Genomic DNA, 18930 nt, shown 5'->3' with positions numbered 1-18930 from the left:
GGGCTCGCGTTGTCTTGTTGTATGACGACACCACGGGACAGGGCACGAGGTGGGAATCGTTCCAAAATGGCTGGGACAACCTTGTCGATGATGACCTTCTTGTAAACTTCGCCATCCACAACTTGTGGGACGACGACGGGGGTCCCTTTCGCGCGATTTTTGCTGTTTCGCTTGGCGGGCTGGACAACGACGAAAGGCCACACACCAACCTTGCCGTCGAAATACGCCTTCTTCGTGTGGTCGAATCGAGGCCGGGCCACCGCTGCCAAGAACATAACTTTGGTGATGAACTGCTTGGACTGCGCCGCACGCAAGGCGCAAGGCCACTTCTTCATCGTCGTAGACATAAAACTTTCGCTTGACTTTTGTCAAGTAGAACCACTTCTCATCTACATGAACATACTCGTTCATGTCGACGAAAGCATGGTTTCCACTTGGCAAATGTCGAACAAAAGACTTGGCAATGTCGAGACGCGCCCTTGTGTTGTCTTCAGTGAGCATGGGCTTGATGTAGCTGGCTCGGGATTTCAGCCTCTTGGTCTCTTGCATGTGACGGACGATGGACGTCTTCGGAAGTCCACTCGGTGCCGCAAGAGAACTGAGGGTTTGACGCTGGTGCTTTGGCACACTCTTGATTGCGCCCTCGAAATCAGCAGCCAAACGTGACTTTTTTCGACCCGAATTGCCTAAAGTCGTTTTCCTGTTATTATCAATAATTGTGTAATTTAATGATTTGAATGTGAAATATAATGTATTGGAGGATTTACCCTCGAGTTTCGAGGCGACATCGGCATACGGTGACCCGTTGGAGAGCGAGTGCCGTCCACGCTTCCACACTCGCGATATAGTCTTCCAGTGGCACTTCAAGTGGGCAGCAAAGTCCTTTAATGCGCCGTACTTAAGGCGGCCATTGAACGGGCTCTGTAGGAGCAGCTCGTAGGCAGTGCGTCGCTCGGCTGGCGTGAGGTGGCGAGTGCCACTTTGAGACGCCATTCGAATCGTTCTGAGGCGCAGCCGTGTTTTTGGTGCTCCTTAGTGGCTCTGTGTATGGTGCACGAAGTCTGAACGCGACAACTTTGAGAATGAGTCCTATACGGGTTGATTTGTGTGTCAGATTTGTTCCCGCTCACTTTGCTTGCCCACAACTTTTGAGCAAATGCAATTCAGAACATGCAGAAAGTAACCAATGAAAATAGAGATCTTGCGCTTTCCATTGCACCAATCATCACGCCATTTGAACAAATACTAGAAAAAATCCGCCAATCCAAAAACAATGGGACAACTATTCCGGACCAGAGTAGTACTACCTCCAGCCGGATTTAAACCTGCCATTTCGAAATTTGTAAAAGTCGGAAATAAACCCGCCACACGAGAGACCCCCATAATATATTAAATAATTATACAATTCAATACAAATAGCGGTGTAAAATAGTGACAGGTCATAATGAAACTCATATAGAATTATTTTTTTATGCAAAACCTACACTCCTTTCTCATCCTCGCAACTGATCTCAAGCGATTCCAATGCAGTGAAGATCTCACTCATTTCCAAGTCATTGGCAGTTTGCAGCGACAATTCACGCATGACGCTGTCCAAGTCGTGCTGGGCCAACAACGTGCAGCCAGCATCAACGACATCGTGGCTGCACTGCACCGACTCAGGCAAACGTCCACACTTCTTAAACGCTGCCTTCTTCATGTGAGGAATCTTGTAGGAATTGTCCCCAGCACACGCAATAACTTCACAGAGGCAACACTGTAAGGTAAGGAAGTTGCGTTCCAATGACCATGGCTCGACATCGCGCCACGCCTTTGTGGTTGCATTCACAATGTCTTTATAGGTATTCGAGTGGTGCGTTTGCTGCAGCGCCTGGATCGCTATGAAAAAGCCAAGGTCTAGGAGGTTCAAGTCAGGTGAGTTGGGTGGCTGACACTTTAGTTGCATTGACCATCCGGTCGAAGTGCAGGCTTGAACAATGTCAATGTCCCATGGAGAGACGTGAGGTCGCGCGTTGTCCTGCTGTATGATGACGCTTCGAGTTGCTTCCGCTGGCCACTTGGCTTTGATTGCTGGTATCACGTTGTCAATCAATATGCGCTTGTAAATTGTCCTCGTAACGTTGATAGGACGAAGCTCAAGTGTCCCAGCCGGCCGATTGCGCGACGATGGTGCAGCCGGCACAACTTCAGTGAAGTGCCACGTCCCAATCTTGCCATCGAACCACTCGCACTTGTCGTTGTCCTACCGAGGTCTTGCGACGGCGGTGAGGAACATCACTTTGGTGATGAACCGCTTGCTTTGGGTTGAGCGATGAGGAGGGCGCTCACCAGGTAAGAGGTACAGTCGGGACTTGATTCGTGTTGCGTGGAACCACTTTTCGTCGACATGAACGTAATCGTACATGTCTTCAAAGGACACGTTTTGATCGGGTTGTACAAAGTCGACGGCCCACTTGACTCGAGCCAATTTGTTGACAACGGTTAGTTTAGGTTTAACATGAGAATTGTACTTCACCAAGAGTCCACGTTTATAGTAGTCCTTCAACGTGCTTGGAGGGATACCAATGGCATGAGCTACGTACATTAGTACGTTGAGCAGCAGGAACGGCTCGGATACGTGCGGGTAGATCGGTATACTTTTGCTTTCGAGCGACCCTGCCCTTCTTTTGGCTTGAGATTTCCTCGCATACGATTTCACGCATGGGTAGGTCGCCGCCAAGTGATACGTTTGCACGCATCCAAATCTCGGAGATCGTGTGGCGATTGCGGCCAAAGATGCGGGCCACGTCTTTTATGGCACCGCGTTGAAGTTTGCATGGCTTTTGGACAACGCGCAAGAGGAGGTGGTCCACCACTGCGCGGTACTGGTCCGATGTGAGGTCTTTCATGGAAACCGCGCGAATCACAAACGAATTGCGGCTCAATATTAATCATCATTCTGCTTTTTCGGATAGAATTAGTTTTATCCGTACAATTCTATCTTGATTTGAGTATGATATTTTGAAATTATATTGCCCAACACAAAATTGCTCATATTTTTATGAATTCAAGCCACTGTGATTCGTCGAATTAAACTGTTTACACTGATATTTTCGGATTTTCCAAATTTGAAATATTGTTGAAAATATACAGCTTTTTCGCTTATGGCTGGTTTAAATCCGGCTGGAGGTAGTATATAATTTCTAACGGGACATTGCCATCGACATCGACACCACCTTCACAGTCAATTCAGAAAATGATAAGATCTTAGAGGTTACAACAGTATTTAATCTCCCTATTCGGGAGCCTTTCGCCAAACAAATACTAGTATGCTGTACTACTATATACACTGTACACTATAATTCTATATAATACTACACCATTTTGCGTTTAATTACAGCTTATTTTCAATATATTTCCACCAACCTCCGATATATTTCTCCGAATCCCCAATATAATTCACCCAACCTCCATTATATTTCACGCCGATGTAAAATATCAGCGATATATTTCACGGTTAATTCCAACTTTCGAAAATATAATTTACTAAAAGTTGTTATTATTCGAGCTGGGATTCTAACGTTAGAAAGATCGAAGTTGCGCGCGAAGAGTTTCGCGCGCTTTCACCATTTTTGAATCTGCGCTCTGTGGAAGAGGCCTTCCCTGCACCACAAACTCCAGTACGTCTCACTGTTGACCGCTAACATAACGTGTCAACACCGCTTCGTTCTTAAATCTAGGGCTGTACTCCCCGATGTTGAACCCGATCGAGAATATGTGGCCGGCGTTGAAGAGCCGCATAAAGACATCTTTGCGTGAACGAGTCGCGGTCTTTATGGGGCCACCGCAAGACGGACAGACTTAAAAGATTTAACTCAACAATGAATTAGGAATTGAGCCGAATTGTTTGCATGTGTACACGGCCGGCCTTGAGCCGTTTTATGTCGTGCTGAGAACATGGAAGACATGGACGTTAGTGCTTGAGCCGTAGATGTCGTAGATATGTTGCGTGGGTTGGTTTTAATTTACTTTTCATGAAATATACCGGGGGTCAGGTGAAATATATTTTCGAAAGGTGAAATTAAGTGTTGGTTGGGTGAATTATATCGGAGGTTGGGTGAAATATAATGGCCAAATTTCAATTCGACGTGAAATATAATGGAGGTTGGGTGAATTAGTATTTGACTTTCAGTTAACATAAATTTCTTAGGTGGTTTATAGATGGAATGCACCATATCAATCATTTCATATCGGAGGTGCTACCCGTAGTACATACATACTGTAGTACAGTACTGTAGTGCGTAGTAATTACATGGCATTGATTAAATTAAAGCGATCTGGCATTCACAGCGACAGCCCGCGGTTGAGTTGATACACACGGTCATGGTTGGTGAACTTCACAACGATTTCCATTTCGCTCGTACGCAGGACGCTTGCACCCGTCCACCTCGCATCGCTTGCCTGCAACATATCAACACATCTGCTGAGCCCATTGGAAGTTCCTAAACAGGATGTGTATGTATCTAATACCTCCTCCATGGGCCCAGCATAACCCACGACTCAAGGCCGTCCGAGAACAGTTTTTCTGAGAACAGGGCTTGCCTCCGCCGTGTGACCAGCACAACCCCCGAGCTTTGGACCGGTTGTTGCAGCTGGCGATGGTGCATTTCGTTGAACCCCCTGAATTCACGCCACGTTGATGTCAATATTCTGTATTTGTACGAATATATATATAACAATAGTGACATATGTACCGTGCTTCCAGCACAACCGTCGAGACTTTGCACCGTTTCGACACCCAGCGACGGAGCACCGGGGACCGCCCTAGCAGTGGTATTTCTTGAGATACTAGTACCTATATGCCAACTACTACGCCAGGGAAGGATGAACGTACCCCATGACGAATGCACACGCCTCGGCTGATGGCGACGCGATCGCAGTCGGGCATCCGACAGCCCCTGGACGGAGCCGCCGCCGTGGGTAAATTTGTGGGGAAGGAAAACAACATTTTTTCGTTGGGCGAGGGTGCATTGAGAATGAATTCCAACGCGTACTTTGAGGGTTGGGCCATTGCGAATGAGGGATGGGTTTGACGTGCGACCGTGGTCATGACGATTGGAGAATAGCAACCAAACGAGAAGGTCACCGTGCCGTTTGGGTGCAAGGACCCTACATGTGTATTGGCTCCGTCCACCTAGACTTATCCAAGGGAACTACGTGATCCTAGTTTGCCGCATACGGTTTCGGTGCTCAAGTCTCGTAATCGTCCAAACATGACCACCTTAATGACTGACACCAAAACACGTGGTGATTCCCCAAGATCAATTGTGGCGGCATCGAAATCACAACTCATGCTGACCTTCTCGTCGGGTGACCAATCACGCCAGATTTTGGACCTAGTGATGCTGCGTATTTTTGTGACTTTGGGCCAGATGGTTGATGAGTTTCAGTGGTGGTGGTATGCTGGTATGCTGGCTGGCAGTCCAAATCTCCGCATGTCAACGACGCACATTATTGAGTCATTGAGGGCTGATGAATTCAAGAAAACCCATTGCATCGAATACCATGCCACTCTCTATGCTTGAGAAATGCCGACACAGCGAGATCGACGCTGAAGTACTGTACTACTTCGTAGTACCGTACTAGTATACTAGTACGTGCGTACGTCCAGTGTACCACTTCACTGTAGTACAGTACTGTAGTAGTACAGTACTTTCTTGTACTAGTATTGCGTTTACAATTGATAGGGTTGTCCCACGTATTGGATTCCGTGCTATGCTGGTCAGGTTCAAAGCGTGCACAAAAACGCAATTGGGTTTGACTGTGAGTCAACCATTGGCTGAAATTATTAACAGCACGGCGAGTCAAAGCTACACTTCGCAACCTCTGCAGGAAATAATTGGGAATGACGTGGCTACTGAGACGTTCGACTTCAATTCACCGACGACGGAATGGAAATCGTGTTCACGATTGTGGTATCGGTATACCACTATGACCACTGCACGTACGGAATGTACTCAAACTCGTGGCTTGTTCCACCGTGTTCTTCTACGGCCATCTTTACACATCCCATTTCTGCTTTTGATCGATACATGTACTAGTGACCAGCAACGATTCTCAGAAGTTGTTCGCAAAACCGGCGTACAATTCCCTCATTAACAGTAAAAACAGTTCCACTGTTGTTTTGACCCGAAATACTGTCTCAATGAGATTCATAAGGAACTTTGTATGCTCAGACCACCTCACCTCTTATTAGGGGTAAGTGCATCTCAGTGGTTAGCGATAGCTAACCACTAGCGATGCAGTTAACCCCGAGGATTTAGCATCGTATGTACTCACCGGGGGTACGACGGAGTCCCAGGTTACAGGGCTACTGTACTGGCGAAAGGGTGTACCCGGATGTAATAATTCCCTCATTGAAACAGTATTTCGCGTCAAAACAACAGTGAAACTGTTTTACTGTTATTGTGCTTTCGAGAGAAATTTCGTGTTGTGGCGTGGTTTCTCGTTGGAATTTAAATCGATTTGATTGGCTACCTCAGATAAGCTCAAAATTATTAGCCAATCAAAACCTTCTCAATGAAATTCAACCAATCAGATCGATTATGGATCGGTTTGGTCGGCGAATTTGTATCAAATCGACAATAATGAGGGGATTATTCCAAACCGGCACGAACGTTACTGTAACGTTAACTGTGAATTTTGAGCCAACGTTATACATACTATAGTAGTATGTACGAGCTCACGCACGTACCATTGTGCGAGGTCATTTGTACTTGGGAAGGGAAGTTACAGTACTCATCGACACAAGGGTGCCTTTTGATAGCCGGTAAAGATAATACGTCTCGCTGTTATCCGTACATTATCCGTATAAATCTCATTGCATAAATCCCACGGGTGATTTTATGTCTGCCGCAAATAAACATGTGTACTGTAGTACTGTAATATACAAGTACTACTTACATTGAAAAAATAATATTAATTTTTAGTAGTAAGTTGATGGATTGCTGGTAAGCTTGGATTACTGGTAACCTTATACAGACAAAGCTACACTACTGGGGAAAATGGTGTGGGGCTACCCAGGGTTGAAGGCGAGATCCAGGTCCAGGAAATCATAGAGCGGGGCAAGCTGCTGTGATGGTAGAGGAAAGGACTCCGGTCCATCCAGGGAGTTGTACGAAGCGCAACCATCCGCCACCAATTTGGACAAGATATCCGCTGTTTGATTTCCCTCCCGAGGTCGGTGGCGCCATGTACAGTGGATTGTAGCTGCCAGGAGAAGGGCCTGGAGGTACTGTAAAATGAATATTTTGCTTTACCAGTCAAATGATAATTTAACTTCGCTGAAGCCTAAATAATCGCATACTTTAAACAAGTGTAAAAATTGTTTCAGAGCCAAAATTTTGACATTTTTAATGAGTGGCAGCTCCAAGTTGTTTGCAGAAAAAGCATGAGCCAATCAAAATCGATTTACCACATTCTCTTTCACAATTTAGAAAGGCAAGGACGACTTTTCACTGTGTTGGGTCAAAAATCGCAGAAAACGAGCTCAAAAAGTTGGAAACTGTAGTTGGGACCATTTTTTCATTTGCTAAAAATATGTACTTGGAACATGCCCTAAGCATATTCAAGCTCTTAAATTTGATCTGTACGAAAATTGATCTCGGATAAAGCTTAAAACGGGGAATTCGACGCTGCAATTTTAACTTCGTGGCCATTGTAACTTGGTGTTATATGGTAGAATGAATGCAGCTGATATTCGGCTGATCACAGTTCCGTCACGTGAAATATACGTGCAGACCCTGGTCGGGGAACGTGGACGCCACGCTCATTAACGCTTTCGGACCATAAAGTCCTGTGATAACTGTTTGGGTGAATACTGTACACAAACGTTTGCACACGACAATGAACACTGTACAATTTGTATAATTTATTAAAAAAGAAGATTTGTTTTGGAAGCAGGGAGCTTCAGTATTTGAACCAGAGGAAGTTTGCATACATATCCGAGTTCCAGGGATAAAACTCATCTTCCCCACCCATCAGATCTATTCGCAATTCACACACACAGCTCGGTAAGCGTTTAGCCAGAGTACGGCAACAAATGATGCCCATATGACCACTACCACATCACAGACATGTATTACTTAGTCGATTCGCATGCCGAAGTTCGGCGCCGCAATTATCTCACTCGTCCTCGAGCAGGGTACACTCTTGAGCAAAATATATTGTCATACGATGAGCTCACAACACAGTTGGCTCATCATGGATAAGCTCACCTTGAAGTGGATAGAGCACTGGATTGAATCCAGTGCTCACCGATGCGTTCACCATGCTGCCGCTGTCGTCACCACCCTCAAAGTCGGGGCGACTTGGTTGTCGATGCGATGTTGAGGGCTGTGGCGGCGGCAGTAGCAGGGTGGACAACTTGGTTATTTAAAGTTGTACTCACTGCGCGTAGGACGGAATCCCAGGTTACAGACAGTGAAACAGTATTTCGGGTCAAAACAACAGTGGAAATCTTTTAATCGGAGAATTCTTCGCGAATAATTCGAGGCGAAAAAGTCCTATAATTCTCCGAGGAGGTCGATTTATGTTTGGATTTATTCAGGTCCCTATAAAACCAACGGGTGGGAGCAATAAGTCCTTGGGTGGTGCTATCTATCTAGTACAAGTACTTAGGTAGGGTAATCCATATAAATCTGAGCGGGTGGATTTGCTGTTAACGTTACATATTTATTTCGAGTTATCATACAACACAATCAGGAAGCGAATTAAACCATTTCTTGGATCATCGAAATTATTAGGAAATGTTGTCGCAATGGTAATTAACTGTAAGTTGTTTGATTGACCCGAAATACCGCTGACGGCAGAACTCGCTACGAACTCGGCTCGATGGGTGTGAGTTCTTGTCCTACTCTTGGATTTGAGCTGGCTTCAACATTTCGCTGTGTTCAGTTTTGAACAGCACCACATATAGTAACGTTACCAGGAGTATTTACATGTAAGATTACACTTGGTCGTCTCGAGCAGTAGCAGGAGCGGTGGATTGGTAATTCGGCACTGTGGTTGTGGAAATCCCAGACCTGGCAGTGCCTTCGTTGGTGGCCTTCGTTGGTTCCAATAGGTGCTGCACATACTCGACAGGATCTTGGTCCACAGTGATGTGCGTGCTTGTAAACCCATCGGGGTACCGCAATCCGTACCCTAACGAGCGCTCCCAACCGAGGTGGGCTCCCCAAATGGCAGCGACCAACCCAAGCCATGTGTGGTCGGTCCAGAGCAAGTACAGAGTCGCCATCAGAGTAGGGCCAACAAACGTGTGCGACGTATTGTACATTGTGCAGCCGACGGCAGGTCCAAACGCGTACCCGACAGAGAGCAGATCGCCGGCGAAAAACCCCGCCGCGAACACCCACCAATTGCCTTGTAGTCGGTAGTACGCCACCACACAAGCCACGAGTAAGGTTGCACCCTCAAGTTGAAGAAGGATACGCACCAGTCCTCGTGCATGTGGAGCAGTGGATGCCACCGACGTCGGCAAAGGCGCCGTGACGGCAGCCGCATCACCTGCCATCGTCACTCGCCAAATACAAGCACGGAACAACGCGACAACCACATACATTCACACAGCATTGATTATGATTGGATATCCCTTGAATATTTACACCAATCATTTGTGTGAATGTTTCATACACCTGTGCGATTGGATATGCGAAGCACTCAACCAACCTTTACAATTTAATACGGTGTTGACACCGTTTGATTCGCTATAAATAAACTATTATACAGCCAATGAATGAGACTTTGTATTTTTGCTCCATTTTGACAAGCACGATGACGTCGATCTCAAAGGCAATCCACACCGTGTACCTCCTGATCATGCTGCGGGTGGTCCATAACACGCAGCGGCGATCGCCCATACTAGAGGCATGTACTCTCCACCAGAAACCTCACAAGCAGCATCTGATCAAATTCCTAGGGTATGGACGGATTCTTCTGGCAAATGCTGACGGGCGAGTACGCTCACTTGCTTGTCGTCGGCAACGTCGTGGGCATAGCAACGTGGCTTCGACGGCTGTCCAACCGAAAATGCTCACAAATAACCACTTGGCAGGACGCTGGTCTAGTCTCTGCGCACGCCTTCCTCGTCGGCCGCCTGGTGCAGCTGGCAGTGGCCAACTTTGGCAGCGCTGCGTATTTTCGACGCGCGTTCGTCGACAGCGGCGTGTTGTCTTCCGCGGACGCCAAGAGTCGAATTGGGAACCGTTCATGGAGCGATTGGTGGAGTTTGTGGAACCCGCTGCCATTTTCGTTACGGTTCCCAGGATCGATCAAAACCGTAGCCTATGGCTGGGTCGGCGAGCGGCTGCCCCATGCGCTGCAAATGGACGTCTACCGCCACGAAAACTGCGGCGAGATGCCTCCCGTGTTGTTGTTTATCCATGGCGGCGGATGGCTCTTGGGCTCCAAGGCCACCATTCCATCCACGTTGTTGCACGCAGTAAGGAGGACTACTTTAGTCCTACTCGTCGTACAAACTACAATTATCAATTATCCTTTTACCCAAAATTTGGACTTGTGTGCTGATTCGCCAAATCTATCGACCGATTCTTTGCACTGAATTTTGTATGTAAAAAGGTGTCCTGTGGTGATTGGTATCACACTAATTGAAGTCACACACTAATTTTACGTTGACGATGGCTTCCTGCAATCTGATTGGATAAATCCTTCTGCCAATGATTCTTTTGTACATTTAATTTGGTTGTGTCAATTCATTCTCCATGTCGCTCCAGTTTAGACAACAATACTACTAGCCTAACTACTAGTAGGTTGGGCGAAAAGGCTGGCTGTTTTGCGCCATAGATTACCGCAAAGCTCCGTTTGTAGCTTTCCCGGACCACTTGATCGATTGCAAACGCGCCGTGGCCTACTTGAGATCGTCCGCACGATCCCTTCAAGCCGACACTTCGTACAATTATATTTTTTTGCTTTTTCAACACTGTTTCGTTTTAAAAATATGTTATTACAAACAGGAAAATCGTCGTCTGCGGCGAATCGGCGGGCGGGCATTTGGCATCGCTGGTGGCTGTCACCGCGGACGACAAGTACGTGTGTGTCGTCGTATGAGACGTCTCATAAACGTCTTTTTTGTATTTAGAACGTTTCAACCTGGGTTTGAAAACGCCGACTGCTCGGTATTAGCGTGCGTAGATGCGTACGGAACCCACGACCTCACAGACCGCTTCGGCCATTATGGGCGAATAGATGTTGCGTACGTGGCGTCTTCTTCATTCTAGTGTACTTATGATCAAACATCATCAATCACCGCTTCGCACCCAAATTATTTGGACTTTCGAGTGAGTCATCTAACCAATAGCATTTGACCCTATTCAGCTTGTACATTGACTGCTATATATATATATATATATCAGGTTGTTTTGCCTAATGCAAAACGACTAGACTGACAATCAATCAGTGCATTGGATTGGTCGAAATTTTTCACCCAAACGTGATTTGATTGGCTTGGACGGTTGCTCAATTCCTTCCTTCTCTTCAGTCATTCTCCAATTTGGAATAATCGATTATTCACAATATATATATATATATATATATATTTCTGTCGTAGCAAGAAGAGCCGGTATTACGTCGAAGCTGTGCTCATGAACACCCGGCTGTGTGTGAACCGACCAGCTTTCGAACGCGCGTCGCCCTTGTACCATGTGCTGCAGCACACACCGTCGAGTGTGGTGCCGCCTTTTCTGTGCGTCCACGGTATATTTGACTCTGTCATCCCCATCGAAGACACCTGCGAGTTCTTCCACGCGCTTCAACGCCACCGGCAGGTCACGGGGCGGGTAAACGCAGTGCCTGATGTCTTTGTTCCTTTGCCTCAAGCCGACCACGCGTTCAACTGCATTCGATCCCCTCGAACGGTAGCGTACAACGACGCCGTGGGTGTATTTCTCGATCTGGTCTTGGCAGCGCACACGAAACAGCACGCGGTTCTTCTGACCACGTCCAAATTGTAATGCAACAACCAATATAAGTTGCTTACTACTGTAATACTGCAATGCACGACGGGACGACCTGTACACACAATGGCACACGACATGAAAACCAACACACAACTGTCTTCGTCTTTCCAATCTGAATAAATTAGTAATACTGTAGTACCGGATATAGTAATACATACAGTACTAACTATACTATTACTCCGGAGTAATAAATATATACATACAGTACTAACTATACCGTATATTAATATTAAAAGTATAGTCGCACAGATTTTGACTACTACGACTAAGTCTTACTGCATTATCTGCTTGTCACATTCGATTTCTTATTGGTGGTATTTTTGTACTACAGTCATCCCCCGATTTTTGCAGCCTGGTATAAACGAATATCCTGTGTAATCCCATGGAATATTCAATTTAACAGGATATTGAAAAATTAATACTGGGAACTCAAATGCGGTGCCAGCACCAAGTCATATCACAATATCACGAGCGTTGTCCATTTGCCATGCAAATCCTTGCAAAGTGGTTAACTCGACATACACGATGACATGGCTGTCGGAATAAATTCGAGCACTGGATAACAAGCTAGGAGTTGTTAGTGTTTCTACTGTAAGAATGAGAGTGTACTTGCTTTGAGAAATTGTGCGACCACATTTCACAAAACGTGTAGGGTATTCGGATGTTTACGATTAGTTTTTGCTCATCGAATGTGATTAATATCCTTATCTAGTGTGAAGGTATACTCCTCCAAGACTTCATATAACCCTTGCATATAAGTACCTCCGTAAAACTATATTTGGTAGGGGCTGCAAAAATCGGGGGATGGCTGTACTTCACCGTTTTTGCTTCTGATCGGTGCAATCGATAGCGTAGGATCTCCTCTTTGATTGGTTATTTCCAGGTCGTTCTTAGTTTTGACGGTACGACGTCACAACTGGTGCTTCACCCGCCAGGCTATGAAGATGTCGTTAGATCACATACACTTTGATTCCTGTAGCATTATACATCTCTCCTAAAAGTTTTCGCTGGCGTACAACGCAGTTTAACCTGCGTGCAGTCCATTAGAGCAACTCCACCGGTCGGAGTTATAGCTCAGATTTATATGGATAACCCTTAGATAGGACCATCCCGGACTTATTGCTCCCACCAGCAGGTTTTATAGGGGTCAGATTTATATTTGAAAGATCCAAACATAAATCTGACCGCAGAAAGTTCTATAATAGGACTTTTTCGCCTCGATTAATCCATCAGATTTATACTATCCGGATTCATAGTATTAATAATATCAAAATTATTAATCCAAAGCAGTATTTGGTGGAGTAAAATGAAGTTCCTTCACATAATATACATAAAATTACCATTTTATTGAACTCAACGCGCATGTTGAACGACAAGCAACGACCACGTGATGCGACGGCGGCGTCCAGTGAACTGTGCACATGTACGATAACACCTGTCGATGCTTAATTGGACCTCTGAACGCCACCGACTGCCCAGCTACATTGAGTGGTCATGTGTCCACTCTGCTGACGCCGTCACCACAGCCCTTAACATCGCAGCGACAACCAAGTCGCCCCGTTTGTGAGGGCGGTGATGGCAGCATCACCAGGGTAAACGAATTAGTGAGCACCACGTAGATTGTTTTGTCAGAGTCCTCGTCACAGTTGGCTCATGGTATGAGAATACGCATGCTGTGATAATTCATAAGCTCAAGGGTGTGCCCTGTTTTTAGACGAGTGAGATAATTTGCAGCGTCGAACTGCGGCATGCGCTTCGACATGATAGATTTCTAGTATAACGTTTGATTGAATATGATGTGATAGTCGTCATGTGGGTTTCATTTGTTGCCGCACTCGTAGCAGCTACATCTAGTCAGAGTGCGGTGGCCTGTGTGTGTGAATCGGAATAAATCTCATGGGCGGGGAAATTGAGATTTATCCCTGGGGCTCCATTAAATCTCGCTGCTATCCGTACATTATCCGAATAAATCTCATTCGATTTATTCGTAAGAGCAACTCACGAGTGGAGTTGCTCTTAGCTCCACTAACGATGGGAGGACGGCGGTGTCCGCGCCATGCTCTTATTTCTACTAGGGAACTCTCCGAGAGCTCATACTCCGTTGAGTGAACCTAAAGATTGAATGCTACATGCTATTCATTGAAATCGCCCGCACCATATCTCTGAGCCGACATACAGCCATAAGCGACGTTCCATCGCCCAATTCTGGTGTATTTACCTATATAATCCGATACTTAATATCCAATTATACAGGTTTATTCGGAAGACTCAAGTTTTGGCATGAAACAAGTGAAAATGGAGTGACCCTCCTGCTATTTTAATAAAGCGATTCGATCATAAATGACATACTTCGAAGTAATAGCAACCACTTATCACACCCACCCTAATCTGATCAGCAGATTTTTTCCGCCAATTAAATGGATGCAGTACGTTATCTACAGCATTTGATTGGTAGGTATCCACCAATAATATCGATGTATTTCGATGAAACACCTGGTTTTGCTTTGATTGGCTGAAAATATTTGTTTCGTGACTCTCATTGGTCAAACCAAATGTGCATTATATTAATACATTATATTAAGCACAGAGTAGTATTGTCGATTTTCTTCAAATTTCCCAATTTTGCATGGTTCGTTCAATCGAGCTCAAATAGAGCCGAGACATCTGATCCATTATCCACTTCTCCCTTTCCAGTCGAAACTCGAAAATGGATTGTAGCCAATCAGCAACAAGTAATTTTGGATTGACCAATGGGAGAGATTGGTGCTCGATTCGCTCGGCGAGATTCGATTCAACGGGGTCCGGAAATTCATACCGAATCTCTAATAGGTATTAGAGAGTTTTCGTAAGAGCTTTTCACTGTCAGTTAAGATTCAACTTGTGGAAGTGAACAGAAATTCAAACTTCCGGGCAGATCTAAATCTCAACTTTGACGAAAATATCAGTACTTTCGGAAAGGTTTTGAGTTAACTTCTAGATTATCCGGATTACGTTACTGGTCAAAAATGCCCCAACCGCTCATCCTTCGCAATAGAGAGCTGGTGTCCCTTATTGCCTGCGTAATGCAGCAGTGCCATGGTGATTTCGACATGTTTCTCACCGTAAGTCAAGGCTTACAGGGAACTTCAGAATGCAAGGCCTACCTTATCTTCGAGTGGGATGGAAATAACAGATTTTGATTGGGAAATGTACTTCGAAGTACGGTGTATATTTCTGCCAATGACATTGGCCCATCAAAATAATATTCAGATCTTTGAAAGAGCTATTAAAATTATAGAGGAAATTTAATTATGAGTCAAATTTACAATGATGTTGTTTGACTGTAAGAAATCAAACTTGTAATTCAGGAGGTCATTCAAGAATAGAGTGGTATTAAAACTATTGGTATAATATTGTACAATGATTTATATGGTAAACACGGAAGAAGCGTAAGCGTTTGACGCAGTGGCGCAACGGTTTAGTGCGACGGCATAACATTATTGAGGGAGGGCCCCGGGTTCAATTCCCGGGGAGTGTCAAACTTTTTCCAATTTTTATTAAAAAACATACAAATTCCAAGTATACTGAACTTTCACAACAGATAATATAAAAACGAATTAATCCATTGGTTCCTGAGGAAGTGCCTTTTCAAAGCTGCCACGGATAGCGTCGGTGGACACCATCTCCCAAGCAGCGACAGCTCTCTTGATCAACGCCAACCTGTTCTGCCGGGCGGTGAGTGAAAATGGATCCTCGTCTTCTCCTGTGATGATGTCTTCAAACAACCACAGTTCCCGTAGGTACCGCTTGAAGGGCGCCATCACGCCGACGTCAAGGGGCTGGCATATCGACGTTGAGTTTGGAGGTAAGGGGCAGAGATGCGACCCGAGTTCTTCGTTGATGATCTTGTAGGATGCTTCGGACACGTGCGAGTCGAACCATGACGTTTGCAAAAGCGTTGTAGCAGAAGAAGCAGTGAGTTGTACCCACAGCCTGGCTTTTTGTCCACCAAGTACGACACGAGCCATTCGCGTTGATTGCGCTTCACCATATGGATCGTAGTAAGGGCTCGTACAGAGTCCCGTAATCCATGGATAAACTCAAGCAACCCAGGTGGGTCCGGAAACACCTCGGGTCGGCCGCCAGGTGTGAGTTTCATGCGCTTCTTGTTGCCTCTGTACACAAGGATTTGAGCGCGTTTGGTGACCCAGTTTCGCAGAGTTCGACGGGCGACACCAAGTTCAGTAGCGACCTGATATACGCTCATTGTCTCAAGGAGGCCCAGGGCCTGGAGCTTGAAAGCTATCGGGTACATGATGCGCGCCATGGAATAGTATTGGTTTGAAATTATTGAAATGCGCGCGGGCGGGATAATAAAAATATATCCAATCAAAACCAAGAATTTCAACGAAATTGTTTGATTGGACAAAACTACGGCTGTAATGTTGAATACTTCGGTAGGCCTTGCATTCTGAAGTTCCCTGTAATGGCATCCGAATTCATGAGACTGAGGCCCGAGAAGCCAATAGTCTCGTACAACAACAATTTTGACCGTGACATGCACAACGCCAAGGCAGCGCACAAGTTCTGGTTCACTATCGACCAACTCCGAAGCAGTAAATCAGCCGTCCAACGGACGAAGCAGTGCATCAGCCGTCCAACGGACGAAGCAGTGCATCAGCCGTCCGTCGGGGCGAGCAGAAGGTTAAGAGCACGAGAACCTTCAACGTTCGGTGTACAACAGTCACCCCCGTCGCGATTTTCTGAACTGGCAAGGCATCAACGTTCCTGTGCATCTTTATCAGCATGTACGGGTCGGTAGAGAGGCGGCGCCACGATTCCAGCATGCTCTCCATGAGCCGCATACTGGACAGGATGAAGGAAAACGGGGTTCTGTCGTACTACGGTTTGTATGACGACCCAGCATATGAATGCCGCTAGTCCCTATCTGCCCATTTCCCTGCGCTATTCCAGGATCACTCGAGGCTATTTTCAACTCGTCCATGAACTCCGTCCGGGAATCGGTGGATTGGAGCTTTCACCTGGTAAAAGGGTTGTGGTGTTTCGTAAGCTACGACAGAAAGATGAATGTTCGCAATGCACCAGTAGGAATCCTGTGGCATGTGCTCACACTCCTGACTAACTGCCACACCAGAGGGGAATCAAATCTCAATGTACTTCGATGTAGCACCCCCAGGATTGAATGAATATTTGATCTAATCTGTGTGATGTAATCTAGTTTAGATCTAATTTGACGATTACAAGTGCAAGTTAATTTCAAAAGGAAATCCTTGCATTATTAAATTCAATGTTATTACAATAAAAATATGACATTCAAAGCGATTTCACCGTCCAAAACAACATTGGGTGGAAAGTATGCATATTCACTCGTCTAAACTCCTTGATATGGCCTAATTGTTGGTCTACATCACTATTTTAAATTTGAATTAGGTGAAGTGGTTGAATAAATACCTGGTGTTTTAGCTAATTCACTGGTGTTTTATAAATGCGAAATAACTCTGAGCAATAATAATCACATGTGATGCTGAAGTGATCAAAACACCTTGGCCATTTATTCCATCGCGTAGTACACGCTACCTGCATGTACTATACGATGGAACAAGAAGATGGCGTGGTTTTCTACGATGTGGCACCATACGTACATTGCTGTACGGTACAACACCGGCGCATGCCCTGTGCTATGTCCATGGCTGTGTGTCATTTGTAATATCAAAAGTTGTTCATGATGACCAGTGAATTGTGCAATTTGGTCCCGAGAATATTCGATTTGCACTTTTCAAATGTGCAAAAGCGAGGGAGTTGCATAAATGACCTCCCTATAATTACATTCTGTAACGAAACATGATCCTAATTCACAGTACGGATTGCCAGACGCACCCTTAAAACACTGGGGTCGATGTAACAAACACCCAGGCTTATGGTGTGAATAGCCAAAACGAGTGAAAAACACGATAATTCAGCATATGAAAAACTAAACCATGTATGTGGTTGTTGGCGACCACCAAAACAGTAGAATGAATCAAGGCAAACATGTAATATTTTATAATATTTGCGAGTATTTAAATTACCAATCGTTGGGCCAAGGTGAATGGCCTACGGATACGATGTACGGATACAGCTCTAAATCAAGGTAACCTTCGTGGCCAAAATCTACTGGCCTATAAAAATACCACTTGGTTTAAAGTCTACTACTCGACCAATTCTTTGCTAAATTTGATTTTGAGACGTAACATCTCTTCAGCACGACTAGATCTGTCGAAGGTACGTCTCGTATTACTTCAATGGTGAGAAATGATTATGAAATAGCAGCCAGACGGTTTTGTGAAATGTAGGAAGTTTCTATTTACAGTTAATCTCACTCTATTAATTCATGTGGATTCTTGGTGAAAACTCACTCTAATACCGGAAGATGACATGCATCATACTCGAAATTGTCGGTACTACGGACAATTTCGAGCAAAATTGGGCCGTCCAACGTAATTTGCCCGAGTTTGAGGAGAAGGACATGACAAATATATATGGAGGTAAAATACAAAGTTGAATGTCAGCTGCCCAACGTTTAATTTCACTGTTCTGATTGGACCACGAGAAAGACAGCGACTAGGGCTTCACCCGTACTTTGAGTGGGCAACATCTACAGTACTATTAATAAACATAACGTTATTAATAATAGAAACAGGTCTTCGTTGAAATACTTGACATTTAAAGTACTACACCTTTTCCCGATCAAGTTGGCACTTTGTTCCAATCAAAGTGGCCATAAAAAATAAAAAACATTCGAAACAAACAAAATTGTTACAAAAAACGTGCAATGTTCCATTCAATTTGGTTTTTGTTCCAATCAATGTGGCGCAACTACGTTCCATAGGACATATTCTCCAAATTCAACGCCTTCTCGACATTGCGTTGGCAAAAC

The 18930-nt window shown here is 45.1% G+C and overlaps 7 protein-coding genes across 8 annotated transcripts in view; 2 read left to right on the top strand and 5 right to left on the bottom strand.

Annotated features, from left to right (window-relative positions):
• H257_02297 (hypothetical protein) overlaps nt 1-993 on the bottom strand; it is a gene marked incomplete at both ends in the record, with an annotated part of 1330 nt that extends 337 nt beyond the window's left edge. Inside the window, 2 exons of the mRNA XM_009825862.1 lie at nt 210-686; nt 768-993. Of these exons, the coding sequence (XP_009824164.1) occupies nt 210-686; nt 768-993 (703 nt within the window). The remainder of the gene's footprint in view (nt 1-209; nt 687-767) is intronic.
• A 487-nt stretch (nt 994-1480) lies between these two features.
• H257_02296 (hypothetical protein) lies at nt 1481-2888 on the bottom strand (the record flags this gene model as incomplete). The annotated part of the gene is made up of 3 exons (XM_009825861.1): nt 1481-2242; nt 2279-2457; nt 2591-2888. The coding sequence occupies 3 exons, from the start codon at nt 2886-2888 to the stop codon at nt 1481-1483; spliced, it is 1239 nt and encodes a 412-aa protein (XP_009824163.1).
• A 1384-nt stretch (nt 2889-4272) lies between these two features.
• On the bottom strand, nt 4273-5091 carry H257_02295 (the record flags this gene model as incomplete). Of its 2 annotated transcripts, XM_009825859.1 has the most annotated exons (4): nt 4273-4440; nt 4510-4659; nt 4734-4803; nt 4874-5091. In XM_009825859.1, coding segments are annotated over 4 exons (518 nt in total), but the record flags the coding sequence as incomplete, so codon positions are not given. The 2 variants fall into 2 exon arrangements, with proteins under 2 accessions (XP_009824161.1, XP_009824162.1); XM_009825860.1 differs by having other exon boundaries at nt 4273-4659.
• Nucleotides 5092-8692: 3601 nt separating this feature from the next.
• On the bottom strand, nt 8693-9568 carry H257_02294 (hypothetical protein). The gene is made up of 2 exons (XM_009825858.1): nt 8966-9568; nt 8693-8890 (listed from the first exon to the last, which is right to left on the bottom strand). Exon 1 carries the CDS (start codon nt 9551-9553, stop codon nt 8987-8989), a length of 567 nt encoding a protein of 188 aa, XP_009824160.1. The 5' UTR covers nt 9554-9568; the 3' UTR covers nt 8693-8890; nt 8966-8986.
• A 393-nt stretch (nt 9569-9961) lies between these two features.
• H257_02293 (hypothetical protein) lies at nt 9962-12042 on the top strand (the record flags this gene model as incomplete). The annotated part of the gene is made up of 5 exons (XM_009825857.1): nt 9962-10480; nt 10809-10948; nt 11013-11084; nt 11138-11251; nt 11606-12042. 5 exons carry the CDS (start codon nt 9962-9964, stop codon nt 12006-12008), a joined length of 1248 nt encoding a protein of 415 aa, XP_009824159.1. The 3' UTR covers nt 12009-12042.
• Nucleotides 12043-16494: 4452 nt separating this feature from the next.
• Nucleotides 16495-16934, top strand: H257_02292 (hypothetical protein; the record flags this gene model as incomplete). Its single annotated transcript, XM_009825856.1, has 2 exons — nt 16495-16697; nt 16799-16934. 2 exons carry the CDS (start codon nt 16495-16497, stop codon nt 16932-16934), a joined length of 339 nt encoding a protein of 112 aa, XP_009824158.1.
• Nucleotides 16935-18202: 1268 nt separating this feature from the next.
• H257_02291 (hypothetical protein) overlaps nt 18203-18930 on the bottom strand; it is a gene marked incomplete at both ends in the record, with an annotated part of 1998 nt that continues 1270 nt past the window's right edge. Inside the window, one exon of the mRNA XM_009825855.1 lies at nt 18203-18221. Coding sequence (XP_009824157.1) covers nt 18203-18221 — 19 coding nt within the window. The remainder of the gene's footprint in view (nt 18222-18930) is intronic.

Source organism: Aphanomyces astaci (assembly GCF_000520075.1).
Source record: "Aphanomyces astaci strain APO3 unplaced genomic scaffold supercont1.4, whole genome shotgun sequence".
Taxonomy (NCBI): Eukaryota; Oomycota; class Saprolegniomycetes; order Saprolegniales; family Verrucalvaceae; genus Aphanomyces; species Aphanomyces astaci.
The sequence above is the reverse complement of the archived record's forward strand: the minus strand, read 5'-3'. Positions and strand labels throughout refer to the sequence as shown.